The sequence below is a fragment of the Lepidochelys kempii genome, chromosome 1 (assembly GCF_965140285.1).
Source record: "Lepidochelys kempii isolate rLepKem1 chromosome 1, rLepKem1.hap1, whole genome shotgun sequence".
NCBI lineage: Eukaryota > Metazoa > Chordata > Testudines > Cheloniidae > Lepidochelys > Lepidochelys kempii.
The window spans coordinates 63,847,058-63,865,134 of NC_136380.1; the positions used below are offsets into that span (position 1 = coordinate 63,847,058).

The 18,077-nt window shown below is 39.9% G+C and overlaps 1 protein-coding gene across 3 annotated transcripts in view; it reads left to right on the forward strand.

Annotated features, from left to right (window-relative positions):
* Positions 1-16,837, forward strand: part of VWA8 (von Willebrand factor A domain containing 8) — a 290,052-nt gene extending 273,215 nt beyond the window's left edge. For all 3 annotated transcript variants that reach the window (XM_073345760.2, XM_073345743.2, XM_073345772.2), the window contains 3 exons: positions 8,159-8,257; positions 9,928-10,166; positions 12,525-16,837. In XM_073345760.2, coding sequence (XP_073201861.2) covers positions 8,159-8,257; positions 9,928-10,166; positions 12,525-12,633 — 447 coding nt within the window. In that variant the 3' untranslated portion in view covers positions 12,634-16,837. The remainder of the gene's footprint in view (positions 1-8,158; positions 8,258-9,927; positions 10,167-12,524) is intronic.
* Positions 16,838-18,077: the final 1,240 nt, after the last annotated feature.

Sequence of the window (18,077 nt, forward strand, 5' to 3'; positions counted from 1 at the left end):
ATATAAAATCATTGTTGGCAAAATAGATGACACAAGAATTGGTAGAGTGGTAAACAATGATAGGGGTAGGTCAGGTATGGAGAGCAATCATCTGGATCGCTTGGTAAGGTGGGCTCATTTAATACAGCCAAATGCAAGGCCATACATCTAGGAACAACAAATGTAGGTCGCACTTACATGATAGGAGTCAGTATCCTGGAAAGTAGGGACATGGAAAAGGATTTAGGGTAATGGTAGTTAACCAACTAAATATGAGTTCTCAATGCAGTGCTCTAGCTAAAAGGACAAACGCCATCACTGAATGCATAAACAGAGGAATAACATATAGGAGTAGAGAGGTGGGATGACCTCTGTGTACAGCATTAGTGAGACCATTACTGGAATATTTTGTCGGTTCTGATGTCCACACTTCCAAAAATAGGAAAGGGTTCATAAAAGAGCTACAAGAATGAGTACCGGGTCTGGAGAATGTTCCTGATAGAGATTTTAGAAGCTCAGTCATTTTGTCCAAGAGAAGGTTAAGAGATCTACAAGTGCCTATATGGAGAAGTGATTTCCGATAGTAGATGGCTTGTTATCATCAGCTTGCAACCATTGGATTTTGTTACACCTTTTTCTACTAGATGAGACAAAGAAAGTGCACATTTTTAAGAGTGAGAGCAATAAATCTTTGAAACAACTTCCCAAGGCATATGTTGGATTCTCTGTCACCTGAAGTCTAGATTTAAAGGCTGGATGTCTTTAATAGGCTGTAGCTCAAACAGAAATAATGGTGCCTTGGTGCAGAAATTACTAGACAAGGTTTTATAACCTCTGCTATGCAAGAAGTCCAACTAGATGATTGCAATGCTGTCTTCTGGCCTTAAAAATCTCAGATCCCGCTCTGTGGGTTACAGATCATCAGCTCGTATTCAGAAATAATTTCAATTGGCTGGGCATGTCCCCTAATGCATAGGGCCAAGCCACATATTTGGCCATATAAATAGTTAAAAGTGTAGTTAATTGTAGTATTGGTCACCCATTTAACAACCAACTTAATGGTTATAAAAATAGTCACACAAAAACGGAACACAGTTATTAGTTGTGACAATTGCCACTCTCGTAAAGAACTGCAAGGCTCATTTTATACTTAACATAATAGTGGTGGATAGGATATTGGAAATTTGTGGCACACCAAGGAGGCATTCTCCTCTTGCATTATGTCTGCTGCACTTGAGTTGGACCTTAGCTCAGTTCTCCCGTGCATCAGATCTCTGTTCAGTATAGGAGAATGGAGGTGGTGTCAGGGAGCTAGATATAGCTCCCTGATTCTGCCCCAGCTGGACCCATCTTGAATTAGAGCAGCTCTTATCTGGGACAAGTGAGATATTATTCTTTCTCCATTTCTCTCTCTGCTGCTTCATAAGAACTAGACACAATTGGAGCATAAGGTCTGCAGAAGACCAGTGTCATCACTAGTGCTGTTCTCTCCAAAGTTGGCAATGAGGGAAAATGGCCTCACATTGCACTGACCAGCAGAGTTGATCCAAATGGGCAATGGGGGAGCCCTGGACCCATGAAATTGTAGGGCAGTGGGTGCACCAGCCACAGCTGAGCTAACTCTTGTTGAGCTAACTGTGCTTCCCCCATACATACTATCCTTTTATCTCTCTTCCATGAGACAAAGGTTTCCTTGTTATCAGACTAGTCTTTAGAGTGTTTGGGAATTGTAGCCTGACTTACTGATTACATGATAAATGAAGTAGACTCACAGTTTTTTCCCTCTGCTACTTTACTTCTCTAGAGGCAAGAGTTAAATGGCCTTCACTCTCTTCTTTTCTCTCTTATCCCTCCACCTTTCCCCACGCCCTTCCCATAACTTGGTTTGACAGAATTTGTTGACCTTCAGAGATACTTGCTGATACCTCTTCCTGTTGTAGACTAATGCAGTGGTTTTCAAACCTGTGGTCCCTGGGCCCCTGGGGGTTTACAGACTATGTCTAAGATTTCCAAAGGGATCCCCACCTCCAACTGAAATTTTTTAGGGGTCTGCAAATGAAAAAAGGTTGAAAACCACTGGATTAATCTCTCAGAGAAGCAGCCATTTAAGAGCAGATTTTAGGAGTTTCTGGTGCAAGGTCTGGTGGATCTGTGAAGCAGCAGTATAAGCAAAATGTTCAGAACTGATTACATATTGAAATTCTCTGCTCCTGTTATTAAAGTTCTATTTTTGACTACTTAAAACCACTCACCAGCCTGTGCCCACTTTTTGTTCTTGTGCTTTAATTAGTTCTCTGCTGAAAAGGGGACTGAATCAGAGAACTTTTTTCCCTTCTTCACTGTGCTTTCTCAATACATATATATTACCCTGTTGGTCACCATCCCATGAGACAAGGATTTCCTTGTTGTCAGATTAGTCTTTAGGCCTGACATATTGATTACATGATACATGAAGTAGACTCCCTTTTTTTTTTCCTCTGCTACTTCACTTTATTAAGGGGCAAGAACTAAAAATGCACAATGTGGTTGCTCCAAGACAGACAATATGGTAGTGATCCATTTAAGGTTCAAAGAGTGACAATGGACATTTCTTGTCTATCTGTTCGCCTTTATGCCCAAGGTGGCTATTTGTTTCCAGTTCTCATAGGGACAGCCTTGTTCAGAGAGGAAGAGAAGGGAGACTCTTTCTACGATCAGGGAATCAGTTGGTCTAAATTAAGTGCCATCTTTTAAATTCCTCCTCCAAAATCACCTCTTCTATGCATCTCACAAGGGTTTAGCCTCTAACTCAACATATTAAAGGTGTGGGAGAGAGGAGAATGAAGCTCTAGAACTGAACCTTCTTCCAAGTCTCTCAGTGCATTCTGTGCTGTCTATTTAGATTCTAAGCTTCTTGGGGAAGGTAACATGCATCGTTCTGTGTCCAATTGTCCTGTAAGTGGCTGAGCTCCTTGTTGGCATTTAATAAATGTTACTACCACTGCTAACTGTGTAGTACTCCAGGAGGTCACATTTTTAAAGGCCACTCCTAAATCGTGCATGCAAAAGGTGCACCTGCATATCCATCTACCCCTTTTCACATGTGCAAATGCCAGGATACACATTATAATAACAGTCATTTTGAAGATTTGAAATTATTACAGCATCTTTTCTAGTGTTGTCCATCTTACATGGTGAACCTATTTGAAAATGCAGTACCTCCTAAGATGGACGTTAGTTCTGTGCTTTATATAAAGTACAAAGTCCTATGGTTTTAGATCAAGAGCCATAACTCTGTTATTAGACTATGCAGCAAAGGTTTTATGAGGGTTTCAAAAATCTTCAGAAATGGTTCCATGAACTGCAAGCTATATAATTGTTGGGGAAACGTCTTAAGTTTTTGATTTATAGTGATATTAAAAGGGAGCATTACACATTTTGTATACACAATTCGGGAGGCCACAGCTGAGAAGCTGACGTTAGAGGCAGTGCCATTTAAGTGGAAGAGGAAAAAGCAGAAATGTTCTGTAATGCTTGGCAACATAATTTCTTTTTTAAAGTCAAGTGGGTGGCAGGCTAAATAAAAGTATTAAAGGGTATATTTAGTGTTGTCCAGAACAGGAGGGGATTTGGAAGCTGGTATTCCTTCCAGCAAAAGCCTGTCTGATTTGTAATACATTTTCCATTCAACACACATGGCCTTTCATTTTTCCTTACTCCTTTGAAAAAAGCAACATCTCGGTGCAGAGTGCGGTAGCAGCAGTGGAAGATGATATTTTTCTCATTTCACGCACACTTTCTGAATTGCACAGTAGCAACAACACAGTATGTGCTGTATTTAACAGCAGAGTGGAATGAACTTTTACTAACTTCTGAAGAAAAGTAATGAACTAAAAGATGATATTTAGGGAGACTTGTGTTTTGCAGTTTGTATACCCAGAGTAAAATCTTTCACAGAGCATCCGATGGTATTAGAAAATTCAGCACCAAGTAGTGCAATAATCAATTAAGTCAATGAAGCTTGCACCAATTTAAGCATTACTGGGCTATTTGATTTGTGCTGTAACACACATGGGCTGTAAATCAACTCTAAAGAGAACATAAGAACGGCCAGACTGGGTCAGACTAATAGTCCTTCGAGCACAGTATACTGTATTCCCACAGTGGGCAATGCCAGGTGCTTAAGAGGGGATGAACAGAACAAGTAACCGTCAAGTGATCCATCCTCTGTCACCCATTCCCAGCTTCTTGCAAACAGAGGCTAGGGACACTTCAGAGCATAGTTTTGCATCCCTGCCCATCCTGGCTAATAGCCATTGATGGACTTATTCTCCAGGAATTTATCTAGTTCTTTTTTTAACCCTGTTATAGTCTTGGCCTTCACAACATCCTCTGGCAAAGAGTTCCACAGGTTGACTGTGTGTTGTGTGAAGAAATACTTCCTTTTGTTTGTTTTAAACCGCTGCCTATTAATTTAATTTAGTGGCTCCTAGTTCTAGTGTTATGAGAAGGAGTGAACAACACTTCTCTGTTCTTCTTGTCCACACCTGTCATGATTTGATAAACCTCTATCATATCCCCCCTTACTCGTCTTTTTTCCAAGCCAAAAATTCCCAGCCTCTTATTAATCTCTCCTTACGTAGAAGCTGTTCCATACCCCTAATCATTTAAATGCCTCTGCATATTGAGTGGATGTTTTCAGAGAACTATCTACAATGACTCCAAGATCTCTTTCTTGAGTGACAAAAGCTAATTTAGACCCTATCATTTTATATGTATTGGGATTATGTTTTCCAATGTGCATTACTTTGCATTTATCAACACTGAATTTTGTCTGCCATTTTGTTGCCTAGACATCCACTTTTGTGATGCCTTTGTAGCTCTTCACAGGAACTTAACTATCTTGAGTAGTTTTGTATCCTCTGCAAAGTTTGCCACCTCCCTGTTTACCCCTTTTTCCAGATCTTTTATGAATATGTTGAATAGTACTGGTATCCTTGGGGGACACTACTATTTACCTCTCTCCATTGTGAAAACTGACCATTTATTCCTACCCTTTGTTTCCTATCTTTTAACTTATTATTGATCCATAAGAGGACTTTCCTTCTTATCCCATAACAGCTTCCTTTGCTTAAGAGCTATTGGTGAGGGACTTTGTCAAAGGCTTTCTGAAAATCTAAGTACACTTTATCCACTAGATCCCCCTTGTCCACATGCTTGTTGACCCTCTCAGAAAAATCTAGTAGATTGGTGAGGGATGATTTCCGTTTACAAAAACCATGTTGACTCTTCCCCAACAAATCGTGTTCATCTATGTGTCTGATAATTCTGTTCTTTACTATAGTTTCAACCAATTTGCATGGTACTTCAGTTAGGCTTACTGGCCTGGAATTACCGGAATCACCTCTGGAGTCTTTTTTTAAAATTGGTGTCACATTAGCTATCCTCCAGCCATCTGGTACAGAAGCTGATTTAAATGATAGGTTACATACCACAGTTAGTAGTTCTGCAGTTTCACATTTGAGTTCCTTCAGAACTCTTGGGTGACTACCATCTGGTCCTGATGACTTATTACTGTTTAGTTAATCAATTTGTTCCAAAACCTCCTCTAATGACACCTCAAGCTGGGACAAGTTTGGAAATCTCCCTCACATCCTCAGCCACGAAGACTGATGCAAAAAATTCATGTAGTTTCTCCACAATTGCCTTATCTCTCTTGAGCGCTCCTTTAGCATCTTGATCGTCCAGTGGCCCCATTGGTTGTTCAGCAGGCTTCCTGCTTCTGATGTACTTAAACATTTTTTGCTGATACTTTTTGAGTCTTTGGCTAGCTGTTCTTCAAATTCTTTTTTGGCCTTCCTAATTATATTTTTACACTTCATTTGCCAGAGTTTATGCTCCTTTCTATTTTCCTTGTTAGGATTTAACTTCCACTTTTTAAAAGATGCCTTTTTGCCTCTAACTGCTTCTTTTACTTTTACTTTTACTTTTACTTTTGTTGTTTAGCCAGAGTGGCACTTTTTTGGTCCTCTTACTATGTTTTTAAATTTGGGATATACATTTAAATTGAGCCTCTATTATGGTGTCTTCAGAAAGTTTCCATGCAGCTTGCAGAGATTTCACTTTTGGCACTGTACCTTTAAATTTCTGTTTAACTAATGTCCTCATTTTTGTGTAGGTTCCCTTTCTGAAATGAATTGCTACCATGGTGGCTGCTTTGGTGTTCTCCCTCCCCCCAGAGATGCTACATTTTATTATGTAGGGTCACTATTACCAAGTGGGTCAGCTATATTCACCTCTTGGACCAGATCCTGTGCTCCACTTAAGACTAAATCAAGAATTGCCTCTCCTCTTGTGGGTTCCAAGACTATCTGCTCCAAGAAGCAGTCATTTAAGGTGTCATGAAACTTTATCTCTGCATCCCATCCTGAGGTGACATGTACCCAGTCAATATGGGAATAGTTGATATCCCCCATTATTACTGAATTTTTTATGTTTATAGCCTCTTTAATCTCCCTTGTGTGTGCAGCCATGCTTGTGAGGCTAATGTGTGAGGCTAACTTGCATTATGTTTAAAAAAAAAAAAAAAAAAAAAAAAAAAACCTCCACCAGGGTCACACCCAAAGTTCTTAATTCTTACTTAATCTTTTCTCCCAATGGCATTCATGAGAAAAAGCATTGTCTGCTGCTAGACACTGAAAGATAAACAGAAGGCCAAGATGTTCTGCATTTGACTTCTCTTTATAATAGTTGTTATTTGGGAAGCTGCTTTCGTAAGCCTTTTTGTGCTAATGATTCTTAAAGTGTGAGACTAATAGCATTGATTAAGTCAGTCCTACTGCAGCCAGGTGCTCAAGCTTCCAAGTAGTTTTTCAGATACCTTTTTGCCTTGGCCTGCAGTTGCCCATAGACAACTCTCAGACAGGAATGAGAAGCATGGATCATGGATCTCTCTCATACAGGAATGAGAAGCATACCAAACTGTGACTTGGTTTTGTGATGTGTGGACTAGGAGCTACTCAAACCCTATTTTCACAAATCATCTAAATTCAAGTTGAACCTAGTAGCTTCAGAGTGAAAGACTCATTCAGTATTGTCTTGTGCTAAGCAGCAGGGTGGTATTCCCAGGCAGCAAAATATGGAATACCCCCTTAAAGTTATTTGAGCATAAGCTTTCATGAGCTACAGCTCGATGAAGTGAGCTGTAGCTCACGAATGCTTATGCTCAAATAAATTTGTTAGTCTCGAAGGTGCCACAAGTCCTCCTTTTCTTTTTGCGGATACAGACTAACACGGCTGCTGCTCTGAAACCCTTAAAGTTGGTACGCTAACATCAGTGTCAGAACAGCCATCTGGGGAAGAAATTAGAAGGTCCAGACCAAAGAGATAGTACATTATGAAAGAGTCATACAACCTTAAACGCAAGAGAACCTCATCTCTGCACTTTATGTAATTTAGAAAGTAACCCATATTGTTTTGGACAAAATATATATAATTTTTGGAAGCGATACGGTATTGAATACTGAGCACTGTGCTTTCACCGTGTGACCATTATTGTACTGGATTTGTTTCTCTACTAAGCCCAAAGTATGCTGAATGCAATCCTATTATTATCGTTATTAAAAATCAGAAAACATAATGGGGCTCTTGGAACTCACCCCTCTGGGTATATCCAGCCATAGGTTTTGATCTATTGTGCAGACCTAAAAAGTGAAGGATGGATTTTAAAAAATAGCACGTAACACTTTTTTTTTTTTTTCCAGATCAGAACGGAGGTCACATAAACAGCTTTTCAAACATCAGAGCTACTCTTTAACAATCCACTTCTTGTGTGCCAGATTGCAGGGAGAAGAGAGTAAATTGTAACTCTACAGATAAAATGGGCAGTGTGAAAAGCTAAGATTCTAATCTCACTTAACACCACTGTAAAGCTGGTGGAATGAGTCAGAATCAGACCCAAGAAATATAATGAGTTACTGATGCTTATTTTCATTAGTTTGGGCAATTTTATCTTGCAAAAGTGTTTTAGTGGTAGTGAGAAATTGTGGTCAGTTCCTTTAAACTGATCATAAATGTAAACTGCAGTCAGTATTTATCTTTTAGTTAAAAGCAAATTGCCTTTGATCAGACCTCATGTCATTCTGAGTCAGCAGTCACTCCTTATTCTTAACAGATTACTCTTTAATTCTCTTTCCTGCAGTACGATATCGTTGGACATTCAGGAGATGGCTTCAACATTGCATTGGTTGGGAGTGACAAAGTTCCCAAGAACAATAAACAAAGATTAGAGATTATTAAGGTAAATCCTCTTAATAAATAGCTCTGGATAATCAAGGATTCTAAAATGCTGAGGATAAGTTCCTACAGGTCACAGAATACAAAAAGTAAAGAGAGGGAAGTTGCTGGAAGGTAGGCAAAGGAGGGATAGGAGGAGTCATGTATGTAAACACGAAGCTGGGGAAAAAACTTTTCGACTTTTAAAAAACCTGTGCCGTAGTAATAGAATAAGGATGCATCTCTTTGGGATCTATGTCCTAAACAGTCCATTAATGATTATAGGAAGTTCCATACACACTGATCAGTTGGTGCAGCTACATGGAAAGCTCTCTGTTAATAAAAAATATTATTGTTAACATGTAGCCACTGGTGAGTGAAACTCTGGGGGTGATCCTTAATATTTGTTTGTACAGGGCTTGGAAGCCATAAAGTGCTGTAATAGCCGTAAGAGTATGTAAACTCCTAGACTGGAAAGGTGTTAAACCATCATGGCGAAGCGAACATGTACTGTCATGTTTATGTACTAGCTTTTGCATAGGAAATGGCTTTGTCCTCCATATTCTCCATTGCAGAATAACACATTTCTTCCTTGTTTTGTAAACCATACGTTTAAATCATTTTAAAGTCTGTTTTGTCACCATGAGCGGGCCCAGATTAACCAATGTTCACTTGTGGCACTTTTTCACGGAGCCCCACTGAAAGAGGGCCCCCACCACCAAACAAAAACAAAATTGGGTGTTGCAGCCACTTTGTGCACCAGGTCACAACGTCACTCACTCAGATTTGGGGCAAACACCCCTCTGTCGTGATGGAGGAGTAGCTGGGCCAGACCTGAGCAGTTCAGGGCCGTGTGCATGTGGGCTGGGAAAGGGGAGGGAGTGGAGCTGGGCGACTGGGATTGAGAGGAGCTGCCCTAGCCTGGGATGGGAGCATTGAGTCGGAGGGCAGTGGTGAGGAGCTGGGGAGAGTTGTTGGTGGGCTATGGGGTAAGTGCAGAATATTGGGGCCTGCGGAATGGGATGCATGTTAGGGCTGCTGGGATGTGGGGGGGGGCTGTCAGGATAGGTGGGGTGGTGAAGGATTGTAGGTATATGTGGGATAGGAGGGGCATTCAGGGGTCTGTGTGTGGGGTGGGGAGAGAGGGGCATTCTGCGATTTGTGGCGGGGGGTGGCATGTATGGGACGAAAGCACTTTAAGAAAGGTGGGGGCCCCATTTCCACAGTGCATAGGGCCACAAAATTCTTTAATCTGATCATGAGTCTTATATTTGGCAATAACACTTCATTCTGAAGTCCATTAGTCTAATATACATTATGAACAGATGGGATTTGGTCAGGGTATTCTCCCTCAGATCTATAGCAATGGGGAAACCCAATCTCCAGCCTACCATAGTGTTTTACTTCTTCACTCTCTAGTTCTGAAAGCCAAATTCCCTCCATGTGATTCTTCCAGTTCTGACATTGCAAATTGGATTTTAAGAATTTATGGTTGTACTGAGTGAAATGAACCTTTGACTGAATCCTAAAATGCTGCATATTCTCTAAAATCTGGAGCAGAATGCACATTAATAAATGTGTTTCACTTAATATGGCTTAGAAGAATGTTTGCTCCCTTTCATACCAGCTAGAATGTATGTTTTATTTGGAATAGTTCTCTCTATACATTTCCTTTTGATTTTGTTGTGTACCCAGATAATGCACGCCCATGCTCAATTCTGTATGAGCGGAGACCATACCCTGGAAGGGACGGAGCATGCTGTTCGTGAAATTGCTAAAGAAGAGGCTGACGAATATTTTGTCATAGTTTTAAGCGATGCAAACCTTGAACGATATGGTATCCCACCAGCAAGATTTGCCCAAACCTTGACCATCAACCCTCAAGTTAATGCTTTTGCCGTATTCATAGGATCCTTAGGAGACCAGGCAGACAGGTAAATATATTGCTGCTAGTCCCTGAAAAATACAATGATTTGCCGTTTTCATGACTCTAAAGAGTGCTTTCAGAAAAATGTATGTCGGTGCAATGACCAAGCAACAAGCAGAGTTCTGCTCTAAGTGACAGGTCGGTAAGATTTGATTCTTGTCCCATGTCGTTTGATGAGCAGTGGTGACAGCACAGGCCTTATGCTACTTATCAGCAACCTTTTCCAGCCAGTTCAAGACATTGGTGGCATCAAGAGGGAGTCCATTCAGTTCTCTGGCTCCAAGATAGCGGCTTTCAAAGGCATAAATCCACTACGGAATTAAGGTTTTGGCCACAAATCGGCACCCATGGACTCTTCCCTAACGAGGGAGTTAAAAATACATGTATATAGTCTAACTACTAACTATATTTCTGAGATATATATATATATATATATAGACATACACACACACATATATATACACATAGCCTATATCATAACTAGGGCCCTAACAAATTCACGGTCCATTTTGGTCAATTTCATGGTCATAGGATTTTAAAAATTGTAAATTTCATGAATTCAGCTATTAAAGTCTGAAATTTCACGTTGTTGTAATTGTAGGCGTCCTGACCCAAAAGGGAGTTGTGCGGGGGTCGCAAGGTTATTGTAGAGGGGGTCGCGGTACTGCTACGCTTGCTTCTGTGCTGATGCTGGCGGCGGCGCTGCCTTCAGAGCTGGGCACCTGGCCAACAGCCGCCACTCTCCTGCTGCCCATCTCTGAAGGCAGTGCAGAAGTTAAGGGTGGCAATACCCCTATCCCCCTAAAATAACCTTGCGACCCCCCAGCAACTCCCTTTTGGGTCAGGATCCCCAATTTGAGAAACGCTGGTCTGGCCTGTGCAATCTGTATAGTATAGGGTAAAAGCACACAAAAGACCAGATTTCATGGTGGGAAATCAGCTATCACAGTCCGTGACATGTTTTTCATGCCTGGGAATTTGGTGGGGCCCTAGTCATAGCTTGAGATGGTACAGGGGAGACAGAGAACTTTTATACAAGCCAACCTTCTGCATCTGCTGCCCAGTCACTGGTACATATGATTCAAAGCTATTATCTCTATCATAAACATGTGCCAGTTACCACTAATGTTAAAGGGCCAATTCTACTTTAAAAAAAAAAGTCATTGACTGAAAGGGTGGTAGGATCAAGCCCAGAAGGAGTTAGGCCACAACATGTGGTATAATTTTAAAAGGTTTGGAATATGCAGCTGCACAGTGGTTGCTGTTCATTGAATTTCTGCAGGTTCCATCAATCTTTTGTTTGTGTTCCCCATAAAGAGCTCCTATTTTGAAATATTATTGGAGATTGAGTTTTATTTTTCTGACTGGAAAAATGGGTTCATCATTCATATTCATCCTTGAGGAAAAGAGGTTATCAATTTGACCAATTTACTAGATTTGGAATATATATATGACACAGTGTCACTGAAATACAACTGCATGTATGTGCATAATTAAGCAAAGCTTTCCTTTAAAATATAATTTTGGGTGGGAAGGCGGGAAGGGAGTTGTTTTTATTCATTTTTCTTTCCACATGGCTTATATTTTCATTTCAAATGGGCGATCTCTGGGATTGAGTTTATAGTCTATAGGGAAATGACAGTGGGACACAAATATAAATTAAAACTTGTTTTAAAAAATCAGTGAAACAGTATACACCAAAACTGCTGATTAAATATTAGTGATGTGAATTTTGTTATGTACATCTTGTGTACTATTAAAAGCTTTGAATAAAAATGTACAAGGCTGACTACCTTAGGCCTCGGGCTAGCAGCTGTAGAAAAACATGAATTCAATTTAACCTAGGCTAGAAGCTGAAGTATCAACCGCACATTTATAGCCAATATATAAAACCAGATAAAATCAGTAGTTTCTGTGGGGTGGAGTTAAAGTTTCCCAAACACTTTGTCAGGTTAGTACAGTAACATTTTTAAATGAACTAAATGATTCCCCTCAGAGAGTGAGTTTTTAGTTGTTTCTAGAAGATCAGCTGTGCTAATACCTTGTTTGGTCACTGGTACCTTAATCTCAGCAGAGATTTTCACACACCAGAAACAGTGACCATAACAAAGGAATGGAAATCTGTAGAAACAGGTCAGTTGTCTTGCTGAAAAGACCTCTGTGACATAACCGCTTTCAGTGTTTCCTTGCACTGCTGCTTTCCCAAGCTTTTCATTGCATAGTGCCGCAGTGTGAATGGCATGTATCAGCAAGGTATTCAAAAGTAAAAACATCCTTTCTTAAGGAACTCTCAGGACTCCTTGGTTTGCTGTGAGAAACATAATTTGTAATGGTAATTCTTTTTTTCCCCCATTCTGATCCGTAGGCTGCAGAAGATGCTACCAGCAGGCCGGTCTTTTATTGCCCTGGATACCAAGCAGATCCCCCAAATCTTGCAGCAGATCTTTACATCCACCATGTTGTCCAGTGCCTAAGACGTTCCTGTTACTATTAAATAATTAGACATTGTAACAAACACAATTCAGAAACAAGCTGCCTGGTGAAAGACAAAATTAGCTCCTGTTGAAGATAAGAACTATAAAACTGATAAATATAATTTTCGTGTTGAAATATTACAGTCGCTTAATCAAAATACCAAAAATAACACTGTGTAGCTTAGATTTTTGGTGAAATCGTACAGCATAGCCATCAGGTGACTTAAAGTTCTGCATTCAGAGGGGTAAGAGAGTACAAGGGGGTTGATGTAGTGCACAGAATATCTGTGACAAATGAACAGAGAGACAGATAACAGATTGTTTGTGGCCATTCTGGCAGATATATTGCCAGCAGCTCTTTGGGACAGCATCATTTTACTCGATTTTATTATCAGTGTTTCTTGGGGTTGAATACCAAGTTATACAGCAATGTGCAAGTCGGACACAGCTAATCTACCCCACTGTTGTGTGTGCTGTGTTCAGAATTAGAAATGCAAGTAACTGCACATTCAAACAAGACTGCTCATCCTGATCTGCATCTGACCTTTGCTGTTGGATGTCAGGAACAATAGAATGGTCTGGAAGCTCAGAACATTGCAGTATAAACATACATTATTGGATCTGGCGCACAACTCAGAATAGTGAAAATCCCTAGAAAAAAGTTAAATTATTTTTTCCTGGAAAGACAGAGTTGAAAGGGGTCTAAGACTTATCTATGAACATTTCAAAAGGGTGCACCACCATGACTTTGCCACTGCATGGTAGCAGTTGATGACATCTAGTTTCTCTGTTGCCAGGAATCCTAGGAAAGGGCCTCTTCCCCCAGAGGCTGGATGCGCTCATGGTTTTTTTACATTTTGCTTCCACTTCAAGAGCTCTTTGCATGTTCTGTTTTGGTTTCTAAAATGTGGAGCTGGAGGGCAGATCTGTGTGTCAGAAAAACACTTTTAATAAAGAAGAAAATAAGTAACAAGGAAAAATAGATCAAGAGAGTAAAAGTATGTGGTTTTTATTTTGGTAGGAAATCTTGTTTGGGGGTCTTCTTTTAATACAGAACATTCTCACTCTGCATCTTTTCTATTGTAAGTATTTTCCTCCCATTTCCACATTCTCAAACAGGAACTCTTGCTTTAGAATTAAATTGGTTGAAGTTTGTACAGCACTTTGAAGATGAAAATCCCTATAGATGAGCTAACTAATAGTACTTTTGCAATCACTGTGCTTCAGGAACACTGGAATACATAATAAATTGAATTCACTATCCTACCGCGAGTAACTGTTAGCTCTCATCACCACCAATAAAAAGACTCTTGCCCCATGGTTGATTATTATAAAGAGATGAAAGATGCAGGAAAGAGCACTGTCTCCAATCATGCTTAGAAGTTGTGGTACTTCACTGCAAAAATGAGATTCCTAACTCCTACAACATTTCTAGCTACATTAAAGATGCTGTTTGGGAGGGATGAGGGGTGATGAGAGAGAATCTGTTTGTTTCTTCATTTCTACAAAACCATCACAGTTTTTAAATGTACCATAATGCATTTTTGCTAGTCTTGCCATTTTCCACCATGTCAATCCCGCAGCAGCATTATGGACCCAATCCTGTAAGATGATGAGAACCCTCAACCTCCATTCAAGTACAAAGGCAGTCAAGAGTGCTCAGCAACTCAAAGACTGAGGCATTCTGGGAGCTAGGTGTCTAAGTGCCAGGTATGGCTCTACTGCAGTACAGAAAACTCCTGCCTAACTCTGTAGGTGCCTAAACTCGCTCAGCACCTAACATTTCAGGGTAAAAGTGCCCTAGGCCCCTCTGTTTCTGCCTCTGGGCATGCGGTCGAACACTGATTTCCTGCCCAAGTCCCAAAGCAAGTCACAAACCAGGGAAGACTGGGATTCAGCCGTCTAAATCATGTGCAGAGTCCGCTACTGTAGGAGTGCTCAAATGTCCCACTCAAAACCCAGCCGGAGGAGGCAGTGGGCCTGGTTCCCACTTTATAACTTTTAGCCCATTGGTTAGAGCACTCACCTGGGATGTGGAAAAGCCAAATTAAATTGCCCCCTCTGCCAGATACCTAATACCATGGCAGTATGTCTTTCACCAATATTGTGAAGTAGTTGTTCAAACTAAACTCCACAGGTAAACCTAATTCAAAATGAGTTTAAAAACTGGCCAGGCAATCAAAGCAACACCCAGCTGGACTGTCTTATGCTTCCTGAGGAGAAGAGATCACTGGGATGCTACTCTGTGAGTGGATTAAAAAACAAATCACACAGTTACTGCCTACACATGTCAAAATATGATTATATAAGCTTCTCAGACTTATAAATACATTCATTGTATGTATAACAGCCCCCTAAGTATAACAGTGCTAAATGGAATTATTACTCCTTAGCACTCAACTTTTTGCAATTTCTCAAAACTCTACTTTTATCCTTAAAGATTCTTACAGTTAGGAAAATACTTTTCCCTTTTAAATTAACTAAAGATTTTATCGTACTTACTGTACTGTAGACCAGTGCTACTCAAAGTGGTGGTCCGTGGACTGGTGTCGGTCTGCGAGCCATCGGCTGCCAGTCTGCACGCACATTGGAAAAAAAAATTGCCGATCCCCCACATCAGCTAGCTTGAGAAGCACTGCTGTAGACCACTTGATTGTACAGATCCATCTCTGGTGTAACTCCGTTTACTTCAGTGACCTCATTATCTTTGCAATAGAGATTAATGGTATTTCTTTTGGGGACACAGTAGAGTAGTTTAGATTAAATTTGAACTAACATTTTAAAAAGGAGACTGACAAGGGTAAATATGTTTACAAAAAGTATAGCTCACATCACCTCAGATTATTAAAAATGTTCAAAATCTCGTGTACTAGTTATTTATGCTGTTTATTGAATTATGTGCAGTTCTTTCACCTGGCACAATGAAAATATTTGTTTTATTTTGTTTCCAGCCAGTATCTATTCAATTTTATTTTCCGATTCCATGTACTAACAACATGCTGCATCAGTTTCAACCCAAACACTTCAAGGGAATTTTTTAAAAAGCATCTTCCGGTGGAATTTAAGACAGCCCCCCACCGCCTCCCCTGCCCCAAACCATTAAATGATTTCAGTTGGTTCTGGAAGGGTTTTTACTTATGTCTCTCACTTCTGGGACATAGTTGACCTGACAGTGTCCCTTTACATTGTTATAATATGAGAAATTCCGTCTGGACTCTCTATATCTCACCTGCTTTAATATCCATCACTCTGGCATTGAGAAATCAAAATAGCAGCTGTTCTTCCCCTCCTTCTAGAATCTACAAAAAAAATTTCTGCTGCTCAGACAGTTAATAGAAGAATTTAGCAAACTCACACTGGTCTTCTGTGTCCTTAAGTCATGACAGAGCTTTCAAATGTGCATTTAATTAAAACAATTATGAAAAACATCTTGATTAGCTGTTCACTTCCGCACTGCCTGTTTAGCATTCCAGAGTCCACCAAATATTCCAGAGTCCATCAAAGCACATGTACCAACAATCCCCTTAAATTGCCATTTGATTTAATAAGACTTATTGTATCTTAAAATGACATATGACTTCTCCTTTTCCCACTGTTAATTATACCATCTTAGGAGTTTGAAACAAATCTATTATTTACTGAACTGCCATTGCTTCATTGCGTGGATATTATTGTTTGTTATTGTAGGGTTCTGATTTACTGCAACTGATGTGTCATTAGCATCCTTGCTTAAGTAATCTTAAGGCTACCTCTAATAATGCAATTTTTAATTGGTTTTCTTTAAAATCATTAAATGATTGTGTGTATAAAGTGTAATCGTACTATTTGTTGTTTTTCATTTCAAGCAGCATGAGGCAGTTTGATGTATTTATTACCATCAGGATTATGATGCATACTGCAGCAAATGGTATAAAAAGAGGACAGAATGTATTCTGTTGGAATGTGAAAAGTGCATTAGACAAGCACATTTAAAAACTTAAAGTAGCCTTGTATTGTTACTTGTAAAATGCCCTGTGTTAGTATAAAGCGCCTAAATAGAAGCTTGAAAAGATTAAGAGCAGGTTGCTAATCCTTGACACTGACTCCAGCCGTGGTGGTGTAGCTGTGCTGGTCCCTGGATACCAGAGAGACAAGGTGGGTGAGGTCATATCTTTTACTGGACCAACTTCTGTGGGTGAGAGAGACCAGCTTTTCTTCAGCTCTGTGTAAGCTCGAAAGCTTGTCTCTCTCACCCACAGAAGTTGGTCCAATAAAAGATATGACCTCACCCACCTTGTCTCATTGACCCAATCAGTCATTCAGTTACATATTTTGAAGTTTATGTCGTTACAATCTATCATCTGTAGCTTAGTTTCCTTTGCAGACATGCCTGGAAATCATTATGTATGTAATGCTATAGCTCAGAGTCTTCCTTTGTAAAATTTTAATTTCTTAATTTATGTAACAATCCATGGAAAGACAAACATACAACAGGAGCAGTGCTATTGAATTGCAGTATGGCCCCTGTCTTCAAAATTGGGTTCTTATCCAGGAGTTTATTGGGCTATTGTGTATCTGTAAAATAAACTTCACAGCTGCTGTCAGGTTGGAGACAAATGTGAGCGCTCTAGAGGTTGTGCTTTTTTTGCAGGGGCTACGCGTTTTAAAGCCATAGATCAAAACTGCTTGAATACTTGTGTTACAGATGTGTTTAAGAAATTACTTTTGTTATGTTGTTCATTGCAAGTATCTCTTTGATTGTTAAAGTTTCTATAAAACAACTGAGAACATACAAGCTAATTTACCTGATACCAATAAAATTCACTAACTTGTACTGAAGGCAGAAAGATATACCACCATCAGTAGTCTAATTTATTTGTATGTTTGTATTAGAGGGGCTTGATATTTTTTGTTGTTTTATTTGTAGTTTGAATATAGAGTTTTTCATCACTGTTATAAGTGTAATAATGGCTAGCACGGTGCTGTATGGCTGTGAGATAACCCCATTCCTAGAAGCACGAGAAGTGATTGGATTTCGTGTCAGCCTTACTTTCTCTGCCTCACTCCCCATTGCCTATTTTTCTTTTCTTCTGTAATTTCGAGAGGATAAACTGTCTTGATGACATTGATAGAGAATGGTTCAAGAAAGGGTAGGCAACATTTCTCACTTTCAGTCTCTGCCCAAATTATTATAAGAAGGGCACTCATGGCATTCAAGTGTTTTTACAGCTGAACAGACATTTTCTATTAAGAGTTTAAGATGAAATTCACTCAGTGTGGCCTTTCCAAGTCCCTAGTCACCACACAAACTCTGCTGAAGGCTTTAAGCTTCCAGGGACACTATGCACTGTAGTGTATCTCCCCATTAATAAGGAAGGAGGTATATAGACACAGTTGCCAAGTCCCTCCTATGAAATGCAGAGTGCCCTCAAGTGCCAGAAAAGTCACTGGGACTTTAACACCTT